Below are 12,476 nucleotides of genomic sequence, written 5' to 3' on the forward strand. Positions count from 1 at the left end.
TAGGTTTTCTGCCCAACAGACTTGTGGTGACCACTCCCTTACCACAAGGGTTAATCCCATTGACCATCAGCTCAGGATATCAGAACGACAAGAGGGGATTAGCAACTCTCAAGGAAACCAGAACAGTCATCACATAAATGACAGCTCAACGAGAAGTTCCAGAAGACTGCTGGGCATTGACCCAGGCTGACAACCCAAACATCTCTTGAAAATGGGCCACAGATAGGGCCTGAAAGTACTCGAGTGTTGAGTAAAATTAAATGTAAATACTTAAAAGTAAACAAGTTGCACAGTGATTTTGTGGGTTTGTTTTTCATCTTCAGAAGAAAACTGAAAGAAGTGTTTGTTTGGTTTAATGCTAGATTATTCAATTGTATTTTTCCTAACATACAAACCTGAGGTCCTTACATAAATGGCCCACCTCTAGCCACCCCTCATTATGCTTCCTGGGCCAAAAGATCTAAGAATGCCTACTACCTGGATGGAGGGGATTCTTCCCATTTCATTGGTAGCCAACTACCAATATCCACCTTATTTTAAGTTAAATGGCTGGCTCCAGCTTGTGCTGAAAGTAAATCCCATATGTAAAGACCTCAGGTTTGTATGCGATGAAAAATACAAATTACTGAAAATTTTGTCATATATCTTACTTCCACAATTATATAAATTTCTACTAATATGAGGTACAAAATAACTAGAGTACTACTTGATAAGGAAACACTTTCAATAGAAGTTTTAAGTTTTTTTCCAATTTTAATTACTGGTTAAAAATACAGTACCCAAATGGTAATAATGAAAGCCTCTTATGACTTAACATTCCTAACCTGAAAAATAAATAAAAATGTAGGATGATGAAAATTTAACTTAATATCTTGTAAACTCAACAGTCCTAGTAAGTCATACATAGAAACTATACATTGTATACTGACCTGTATGTTCTAAATATAAATAATCACAACAGTATTCACAAATGGAATGCATCACAGACTTGGAAAGACAATATTTTTCAAAATATCCTATTTACATTGAATACAATAATTTAAAACGTATGCAGTGTATAAACAAATTATTTGATATACAGAATATATATTTGTAAATTATTAGCTGTCATTTCAGTTTTCTATTGCCGTATTCATTGTTGCATTATCCCTGAGCCAGTTATGTGTCATGTCTTATACAACAACACTTGACTGTAGCCAAATGTCTTGTGCTTGGATGCCAGAAGTTTTTGCCTTTTTGATACAGCAGATCATCCCCTTCCAGTGCTGAAGTTATTTACTCAAGTACTACAGCTTCTCTCATAGCCTGGATCCATCTGTAAGATAATTTAAGTTTTGCATCACAAATAAAGGTTTGAAGTTAAAAGTAAATTGTACTGTACTAAAAGTTTATACATATATATTTTTAATAAGAGATCTAGGATATTAGTCCTGCAATGTATTTCAAGTACATAAATCGTGGGAAGAATGTAACAGTTCTACCATGCCTTATGGCTATGTCAGCATCACTGGAAAATGGGTGACATTGCCCCCCCTCCTTTTTTTCACAGTAGGTAAAACTTTCTGATTAAGAGATTTCATACAGTAATTTACATGACAAAACCAATAAATGTCAAATAATACTATTATGTTTGCTTATAAAGCCAGTCACTGTAATAGTCCTCTTCTGTCAGTGATTTTCTCTGGTGTTCAGAAATAGTAAATAAAAGTTGGTATTTTTTGTCTTCAGCCTTCTGAGTTCTGTAACTTAGTTATGACTACAGGTTAGGAATATGCAAAAAGTGCTACTGCATTACATTTCAGTTACTATACAATCCTGAAGTTCCAGTCATGATTAAAGAATTTCATCAAGGCTGTCCGACAATTACAGCCTGGTAATATTTTGTTTCATAAAACCAATATTTTCACTTGGCCTTTTCAAGCATCTTAGCGAATCCTAGAGACCATTTCTGAAAAGAAAAGATGACAATGACTTGCTAACTCTCAGCAGGTGGTGAAGAACATCAGGTCCCCATAGGAACCTTGTTTGCAGCTCAGTGCTTTGGATTAAAATTTACAGGAATCATCCTCTGTATTTCTTATAATCATCATCTGTGAGACACCATATTGTACCTCTGAGAAGGATTATCATTACTGAATTGTACAATAACTAGCTCAGCACCTACTGCATGTTGTATCAGGATCAGTGTTCGTAGACACTAAAAATCTGAAGCACGGGAATCCCCAAATACCTGGGCACATGCATTGAAGAGGCTGTGAAGACTTGGAGGAAACCATTCCGAAACAGAAATACTCACACAACAAACACATACAAGAAAAGGAAACACGGGCACAAAACTGACTTGGAGGGAGAGCAAAAGCTTAAGCATCTACTCTCCAAGGCAGTTAAGAAAGACTAAAACGCATCACTCGTACACTCAGGAGTTGCCACATCTCACAGATTCCCTGCTATACAGTCTTTGTTTTTTAACTTGTTTTCCAGCTGGTGCTAAGATTATCCTATTGTTAAGACCGAAGGTTTGTTAGCTATGAAAAATACAAATTGATTAAAAATTTTTCATTTTTCAGAAAAGGGGTTCAATTTGTTTTTATCTATCTACATTATTAATATAAAAATTTACACATCTATTTCTTGTGGCCAAGTTACATGATTTTGAGAGCCTATAAAAATGATTCCAAAAAACATGCCTCCCAAGTGAAAGTTAGGGGTACCATCAACCGCTGTACTTTTTTTTTAAAGGTGTCTTGATGTCAGTACTGTCTTAGTTGCTGGCTCATGGAGATGCCAGTCAACACAATTTTACTTACAGGATGTTACTCAGAAGTCTAATGTTTTATTAATTTTGGGTGGCATGAGGTGTTTGAGATTTGCATGGAGGAAACTTACATGACATCTCCATAATTGGCCTATCTTCATTACTGCCTCCTAAATTCTTGGGTTGTTTGCTGCTGTGAATAAACTTTTTTTCAGGGCTGATGTTTCTCCAATTTGGATGACAGTGGCTTAGCTCCTTCCTAAGATGCTATTCTGGCCATGTAATCTTAATGGCTTTAGGATGAAGTACCCGCCTTAAGCAGGAAGGGAATGTTTTAGGCGGATGGATGTAAGCTCTGTGAGCCGAAAGAAGCAGAGCGCAACCAATCCACGGAAACCGAGGCTGAATACGCAGAGCAACCATCAACTCAGGAGGAGGTCGGCTGAGAAGCGACACCCACCAACCTAATGTCCTGGAGGACCCTCTACACCCCCCCTCCGCTGATTCGGATCGGTCATCAGCGACAACCTGAGCGAGAGGAGCACCCAACTACTGGGAGCCCCACGTGAGGGGGAGGAAAGGAGGACTGATGGGGTGACGATCATTTGACCCAGCGTATCCCCGCGGATAATGGATCATGAGGAAAATGCAGGGACAGCCTATGTAGGCTAACTGACATAACATCCAACATATACATAGACAAATTAAAATCAAATACGTACTTAAAGCTAAAAGAAAATCATGCTTTAACACAGGGGGGGGACATATGAATATAAAATCTCGTAAAATTTAAAACCGCTATGAAGGCCACCCGATAATGGTGGGCGCAAAAAGGAAACTCATAACTTGCCTACTGTCATAACGGTAGACAGACGAAAAGAAAATAAGGGAAAAATAACTGAATGAAATATACCAAACATAAAAATAAAATATAACGGTGGGAATACTGTGAAGCACGAAACAAAGACACGTGCTCGAAGGAAGACCCCCATGCAAAACCATGAAAATAAGAAAAAAATGAAAAAACTGCCACCCAAGACATGAATAAATAAATAAAATATGTACTGAAATACCACACGGTACAAGCAGGATGGATGCCCGCGCGAAACCGATACAATACAAGGGTACGCCGTAATGGCGACTCGCCGCCGCTATGGTCAAGAGACGCCTAACAAAACCCTAAATAAAGACAAAACGAAAGGCAAATTCACTCCCTAAATATAGTCAAATGCGGAACCAGTACTTAACTTGGGTGAAGAGGCAGACTGACGATCCATAATGAAATATTAACACAAAATAAGATTAAACAACAGAGCTCTAAACGAGCGTGCAAACGCAAGGTGGCTATTGAAAAGTATGACGTCACAGACGCCTTCAACGGGGTAGCAGGGTGTGACCTATGGGTCAGCTCCCCGTATTTAGGGGCTTTTGATGAGGAAACGGCTAATTGGAGGGGTTGCTGTGGTAGTGTTTAACACTCGCCCCAGGTTTATACCGACACCTTTTATATAGGTGAGCGAGTCAGAGAGTTCTGACATTTCCAATTTAGCAGTTCTCTGGTAGTATTATACCAATATTTTACTAGAAATAGTGCTAAAGGAGACATATTTCACTGGGCGACATGGCTTCCTCGCCCAGAAATTTTTCCTACGTCAAAATCCCTTTTATCATAGGTTGAATGTTTACTTTAACCAGTTTCATTTTCTTTCACTAAATTCATAGATAATGCATACACCCATGACTTATAATTATAGAACTGAATATTTTAACTACACCACAGAGTTAGCATTCTTAACTCTTATAGGGCTGGTATACCCCGACTATGAAAGAATAATCTACTATATATAAGGTAATAAGAAAATCAGGAATTGTAAATAAGTCAAGGTGGAACTTTCCTACTTCCAAGTAGGTTTAGTTAGTTAATATATAATACATGATGTTTTGTTTTAGTTGTGGATGTGACTAAATAACTGCTTCAATATTCTGGCAAACTTATTTGTGCAGAATAAAATGGCTGTTCACGATTTGAAATACAATAGCGGAGATTAAAGTACATCTAACCCCTAAGAGGAAAAGCTTATGTAAAAGTTTTTGGTGATAATAGTTGAGTGCACAGGGATAAGTAAAAGAATGATCAACCATGACCAATACTACAAACGAAGATCATGTATATCAGCTTAATTAAATAACCAATAGAAGTACAGGTACTTAAATTTGCCTGAGAAGCTTGGTAAACTTGAAGCAGTCTAATTAAAAATCTTATTAAATTTTATCAATCAAATTCAGTCTTTTCCTTGCGTGACTAGCATATCAGAAACAGCAATGTATTCTTTATTTAAACAAAATTATTCGTCTTGTACTTACTTCTCTGCAAGATGTGGGGAGTCAGTATGGAAGACAATTGGAGGTCTATTGGGGTGAGTCAGTTTGAAGGTCAAGCAGTTGTCAAGGCCATCAGATACATCACTTGCCTGTCCCAAAAGTTAACAAGAACATTGTCATTAGACATACAACAGGTATTAGAAAAACAATCAATATACAGTAATATGAATAAAAATATATATAGTATAGTATAGTATAGTATATATATATGTATAGTATAGTATAGTATAGTATATATTATATATATATATATATGTATATATATATATATATATATATATATATATATATATATATATATATATATATATATATATATATATGTATATGTATAGTATATGTATATATATAAATTTGTGATAGAACCTAGCAGTATGGTGTATAAGCCAAAAGAAAGTTTACTAGCAAAAATGTAATAAGAAAATTGCATTTTGACTGTGTTACGAAGATACAAATTATTCTGAGGATACTTCTCTTGAATTCATGTAGCTTTAATTTTTGTAGCTATAAATATTAAATAATGAAAATTATTGTTGTAAGCATGTTATAATTTCAATGTCCAAATACTACTATTCATTCCAGGACCTGAGAGTTCATCTCGAATATAAAGAAGTTTTTTTTTTTTTTTTTTTTTTTTTACAAAAATACAGTAACATACCACCCTTTGTCACTGCATATAGCATTCATGGTAGCAATAACCCAATTAAATACCTTTTTGTTCATTGGAGTCTGCCAATCATAACCATTTCATCTTATAGTAATGGATTTAATTACATATATTTCTTATAGCTTCTCTGAAAAGTTTAAAAGACTATCATGCCTTTTGTTTCTTACCTATATACTATATTCTTTCTGCTATTCTTATAATACTGCACCCCTAAATTGACAAGATGATAAAGTTATACAGGAAAGATCAGAGCACCACACCACTCTGACATACATATAGCAAAAAATTTAACTGTAGAACAAAAATTAAGTTGAGAGATGAGGTAAAATGTTATGAGACTATTCTATTTCTAGTGGGAATTTTATATACGTAAATGGCTTGAATGGATGCTAGTAATTTTTCTACCTTGTCCATGGTTTCAACTTGATAACCTAAGACAGGAAGAGATTGAAGAGCACAAACATCTTGAGGAGCCCTATATTCATATAACACACGGTCCTTCAGAACAAACCAGCCTCTTCGTAAGGATCGCCGTACCATCACACGAAGATAACCACACATTTGAGAGGCAGCATCACTTGCGCTTACCTGCAGCAAGTCAAGATTTATTATTTCAGTTTGATTAGCTGTAGCATAAGATATTCCAACAAAGATTTCAGGTCTGGCCAAAGCCACGAAAACTTCGTCTTTTATCATACAAACATTCCATGTTAACATTTTATATGTGCAAAGATTGCTTTCTACTAAATTTGATTCAAAAAATTTAAGATCTGATATTGTGTCCTTTTCATGAATATTCTTTACATTGTTACTATACCATACAGTGATGCTAACGATGCAAAAGAAATTTTGTAAGTTAAATATCTTACTTATATGAAGCAAAGAAAAGAAGCAAATGAGAGAATGTATTGCATAAATTCTCACCTCCAGCAACCTCTCTGGTACTCTTTTTCGGGTATGGCTTCTATTTTCTCGTACTCCTCTTTTGAAGAGACCTTTGAGGCTGGATGCTCTTCTGAGTTCAGATTCTTGAGGATCTTTATTGGTAATTGTTCCTTCAAACCTGCGTTCAAATTCAGCTTGAAGTACTTCAAAGCAAGTATCACAGACTCTCAGTGACTGGTTTTTCTTGTACTGCAGTGGGGCACGATTTGCTGAACAGTGATCACATACCACCTGGATAAAATGAACACTTCACTGTATAAAGTGTATACAAAAATTGTGAAGGGGAATGTTAAACCATTCCAAGACGTTTAATATTTCATAGTTTTTGGAATTTTTTATATCTGACCATTCTTTACAAGTTACTTTCTTCTAAACGTTAGTATTTTATTTCTAATCATATTACAGTCATTTTAATTTCCATCAACTCAGGGTCTTTAGAATAACAATATTCAACTAAAAAATTAAACCTCTGCTGTATTAAAATCTGATCTACTGATCCTCATAAAGCTGACCAACAACAAATTTACCAACATGATTACAGTATTGATCTAACATGGAATTAGATGCCCCTAAAACATTGGTGTAATACTGTTATTCTCTCTTTTGTCTACTATCCTTGTGTTGAGGTTTTGGTCAAATGGCCACTATATTTTGTGAGGGGTCTTTAACATTAATGCCAAGTCTTGTTATTCACTGACTTTTGTATATTTTCCTCCTTGTTATTACTATATTTTTTCTACTTTATGGAAGTAAGTTACTTGTTTTCATATGGAATTTTAGGCAACACTTCTGACATGCACTTTACCTAACACCTTTATTTCATGATTATTATATTCAGGCCTGTGTCCTTATACATCCCTTAAGGCAAGACCTTAAGGGATGTAGCATAAGCCCTTTAGTACATAAAACCAACAGATGGCAATGTGAAGCATTAAAAAAAATCATTTGAGATAACCTGAAATCTTGACAATCATGAAGTCCTCCCCTATTGAACTGTTTCAGAACAAGTTGAATTTTTGGAGTGGTACTGGTGAAAGTCTCTTCCTTTGTGATAAGAAACATTTTACTGGCCCAAATCCCATAGAGATTGAATTGCAGTACTGGAATATCCAGTCTTAAATTGAGTACAGATCACTCTTACTTAATAGCATCATCTCAGTCAAAATTCCTTTTTTATTTAGTGGTCTTTTCCAACTATGCAAATATTTTGTTCTGGTGAGGTATCGTGCTTGATACATACGGACATGAAAATCAAGCGTTAACCCTCCCCCCCCACGCCTGTAAGCTGACAATTATAATAAATGCAAGGACCCATAAAATTGTACTAATTTCAAATAAACTGATTCGGTTGTGTGCCTGCACCGAGGGTGACACTTTCCCATCTGAATGAAGAAAAATTATGAAGTGAAGCCTCATACTGAGAAAGTGGGTAAGAGACAGGCACTTGTAGGAGACTTCTCATCTCCTAGAAGACTAGAAGAACAATATCTCTTCTAAGTAACCTGTTAATCATTTCACTACAAATATGTGGTCTCTCACTCTCTCTCTCTCGTAGTTTGATCAGTTGATTTTACTGGTTTCATTGATCATGTTCGGCAATCAAAGCATTCAGAAAACGAATAATGATAGAACTAAATACTTTACGGAGTTAGCAATATTTATTTTTGTTTTTCTTGAGAACTAATTTATTCTGCTTTCAGCTTAGTCAACAAAACACTGTTACATTACCTTGCCACAAGCACGACAGTGATGCCTACGGAAAGTTAGAGTAAATTCTGCTGTACACTGCTGACACATCGTCACTCTGTTGTCTGGAATCCAAACTGGGGCCTGAAAAAGTAACTTACCTAAGTCTCACTGACACCTTGTTCTGCTGTTATTATTATTTTACTTAAAGTTTCTATGACTATCTTTGTACAATTAATATAAATAAAATACAGTAATAGGTACCAAATATAAATGAGCACAATATGTTTTATAAACCTCAACTTCATTAATATTTTTGTCAGATTGTGGCTATTACCCATAAAATTCAAATTAGTTACTAGGTAAGACCATCATGATGAGCTACTGGAGAGTTTATCAACAGGTAATTCTTAAAATAAATCATCATAGAATTTGGGTTATCATGCTTTGAACCACTTGCCTGGAAGTTTTAAGAAATACTTATCAGCAGATTTCAGATGGCCATCTTGGAAGATTATGCAAGGTATACAAGAAAAGGAAGATTATGCAGGGCATACAAGAAAAGGATTTTTCAGGAGGAAAGGCCACAAGGATGGGTAACCTGATAACTTTTTGAGCCAAGGAAATGAAAAGTAACATGGACTTAAGAGCGTGAAAGATCTACGTTGTAAAGGAAGAAATGCAATAAATCTACGTAACAGAATCAGGAAGAGAATTGCACAATGCTTGGCAAAAGAAACAGTAAATGTGGGAAAAGTTAGCCTGACAGTTGTTGAGATTCCACCTGATACGAGTATTAACGACTGAAGAGCTAAACAGAACTGAAAAATCCTTATCCTCTTTGCATAATTTTCCAAGATGACAATCTAAAATCCACTAGTACATACAGTACATGTATCTTGCAAAGGAGAGGCAGAGAATCAAGAGATAAGATAAGGATGGGTTCAATGATAAAGTTCTGAATTTCAAAGTGTAATTAATATGATTAAATTATAGTAAATTACCTGCTTGCCAAGCGATGAAGTATTTGGATGTTGGAAAGTTGGTATTTTAGCCCTCAAGAAAGTGGACCTTCGAGAGGCATTGTCTTCGATGGCATCTCTCAGTGCTTGTATCCACTCATCTCGCTCTTCAGCAGACCTTAAAAGAAAAAAAAATTCTTACCGTCAATTTTTTTTTTTGCAGCGAGTTTTATTCTACAATAAACAGTATGTATATTGGAAGGTAATTTGCTTTTTATCAAAGAGAACACAGTGTTGACGTGTTCAATTTCTATTGGATATTAAAAATATGTCATCTGTGAGCATGTTTATCCTAACCATCAGCTTTATTCAAATCTGTTCTGAATTTCATTTAATTCATATAGCCTTATTTTTTTTTCTTTTAGCATCATGCTATAAAATCCTCATCCCCCCATCATATGCCCCATGCAATACTATAAGTGTCTCAACAGCCTCCTTGCAATAAACAGAACCACATTTCTCTCAATCACTTCCCTTGATTCTTTAATCTTTACTAAGGTAACAGCTCAGTCTCCTTACCCACTCATCAGTTCTCTAGTTTTTTCCTCATTTGCACTCAATTATATCCTCACTCATAATCCATAGTATTCTCTCCGTAAAATCCCTTATAGTCATGTTCTTATTTTCACTCATTTAAAATCTAATTTTCAACCCCATGTTGCTCCTTTCTGTATCCCCCTTTCCCATTCCCTGAACTCCACTTCGATTCTACGAGGTGAATTGATGTCTTTTAGAAAAGACAGACAGGAAGAGACTTACAGGTAGAATTGTTGAGGACCTTCAAACAAAGATAAAAGTAAAATATCAAAGGGTTACTGAACTGGCTTCTTATACAATTTTATTGATTAAATGCTTGAAAATTTTTAAGTAAAAAAAAGTGTATTTTTTGTTGTAGTACGAAAATTTGCAAGACACTTATGTGACTAAAAGGCTGGGATGGGCAGAATTTTTTACCATTTTGCATTCATATCTGGGCATTTAGATTTAATGCAAGTGGATCTGAATGTTGTAAGGAAATACAAATTAGAAAGGGAACCTTATCCAAAATGCTTGACTGGTGAGACTCCATCATACAGTATTTCAAGATGTTTAGCCACATTTAACTATTCATAAATGCACAAATCTGCCAAGGGAGTTTCTTAACTATTAAGAGAATGAACCGAGGAATTAAAAAAAAAAAACTTTTATTTGAGAAATGCTCTACATACTTTGCTCAAGTAAAAAGAACTAAAACATTCTAGTTATTTTAAGTAGCCTACCTACCGTTTAACAAATACTGTAATATGAATGTATTGTACCTATATTACAGTACCTACACCACTTCCACCGAAATCATTTGAATGGTTATCTAAATGTCATATGTTGACTAATGTATCAAGAATACAATTCTACATGCTGGATCCAAGAAAAAAGGCACTAACATAAGTTTCGTGCTGTAGGGCATTTCATCCTTTTATCTATAGGTATGTAATTACTTACTTTGCCTGCAGTGTAAATGAGCGAGAGGTGGAGATCACACTGAACTCATTCTTGAAGTCCTCTGCTTTCGGTGTTTCGACCCTCATTCCTTCAAGGGGCAACTCGTAGTTAACTCGAAGGGCACCCCCCGGTCCACTTGTGATGAAACTGGTGTATAACAAGACATCTGATAACTGTAATAAAGAATAGTTCCTTATTATACAAAACCGTATGTAATACATCTCTCACATATCGCATTGGTAAAAACTCCACCATTACACAATAAAATTGAAAAGGAGACTGACTACCTAATTAAGGCTTTTCAACTGAGACGAATGTTCTTTTGATTATTTTTGTGGTCTTTCACGTCAAGATGTCGCTCATCTTAGAAATGAACAGACGCTGAAAAATATAGTACTAATTATTACTTGGGTTATTTCAATGGTATTGGATTTACGGTATTAAACGGTACTACTTTGGCTTGTTGTCATAAAGGAAAAAATATCTAAAGAGTACAAATTTTTAACCACCCAAGGGCGGATTTAGGGTGTGAGGGGCCCTATCCCGGTGACGTTAGGGGGCCCCTCTCATTTATGGGCAAGCAAAGATGGGCCTTACAGCCTGGGGTGGAAGGGGGTGGTTGGGTTTCCGGAATTTATTTTCTAACTGGGCACCTCTAGATGGCAGTCGGCAACATATGGCACTGTCATGAAATGCAATCATTTAAGTTGTTCATCTCATGGGTAGAAAATTATCATATCGCTAACCGTACTTTGGATGATACAGTTTGGATGTCACTAGTCTGCACACATGCAGATATTTGTAAGTTGACTTCTCACAAATTTCTTTCAAAACCAGATAACTGATCCTGAAGCTAAGCTTCTCCTAATTTTCTATTTGAGCACCTGTAGACCGAATTTTGAGGTAAATGTGGGAATAAAAATTTTACTTTTTCAACAATATTGAATTAATCACAAATTGGCCAAGTTAACCATTTTACTAATTGGTAATTGATAAAAATCCACTTTAATATTAGGGGTGAAAATGCATATTCAACTTTTTTATCCATTTCCATGAAGAACTTAGCTAAAATTTTGAACATATTATTTTACAATATATCGATTAATTTATTATTATTAATTTTTAAATATTTTTGGTGATTTTTTATATCTTTATTTATTTATATTTTTGCCAAGGTGCGGGGGCCCTTAGCCATGACCTCCTTTGATATATATAAATAGAAATAGATTAATAAATAAATATTATATATATATATAATACATAGATATATATATATATAAATAATCTATTTATTATTATATATATAGATTAGATTATATATTATATATATCTTTTATATATATATAATATATATATTATAATATATATTATATATATCGAGTTTATATAAATATATATATATATATATATATATATTGATAGATATATCTATATATATATATATATATATAAATAGATATTATATATATATTATAATATATATATATATATATATATATTATTATATATAATATATAATTAATATATTATATATATATAT

General features: G+C 34.5%; 1 protein-coding gene across 1 annotated transcript in view; it reads right to left on the reverse strand.

The window, feature by feature from the left end:
* Positions 1–727: 727 nt before the first annotated feature.
* Positions 728–12,476, reverse strand: part of LOC135220803 (FYVE, RhoGEF and PH domain-containing protein 6-like) — a 43,753-nt gene continuing 32,004 nt past the window's right edge. Inside the window, exons 3-9 of the mRNA XM_064258313.1 lie at positions 10,937–11,109; positions 9,440–9,575; positions 8,478–8,579; positions 6,729–6,980; positions 6,210–6,392; positions 5,120–5,226; positions 728–1,315 (exon numbers count right to left, since the gene is read on the reverse strand). Of these exons, the coding sequence (XP_064114383.1) occupies positions 1,276–1,315; positions 5,120–5,226; positions 6,210–6,392; positions 6,729–6,980; positions 8,478–8,579; positions 9,440–9,575; positions 10,937–11,109 (993 nt within the window). The 3' untranslated portion in view covers positions 728–1,275. The remainder of the gene's footprint in view (positions 1,316–5,119; positions 5,227–6,209; positions 6,393–6,728; positions 6,981–8,477; positions 8,580–9,439; positions 9,576–10,936; positions 11,110–12,476) is intronic.

Source organism: Macrobrachium nipponense, chromosome 2 (genome assembly GCF_015104395.2).
Source record: "Macrobrachium nipponense isolate FS-2020 chromosome 2, ASM1510439v2, whole genome shotgun sequence".
NCBI classification, from domain to species: Eukaryota; Metazoa; Arthropoda; class Malacostraca; order Decapoda; family Palaemonidae; genus Macrobrachium; species Macrobrachium nipponense.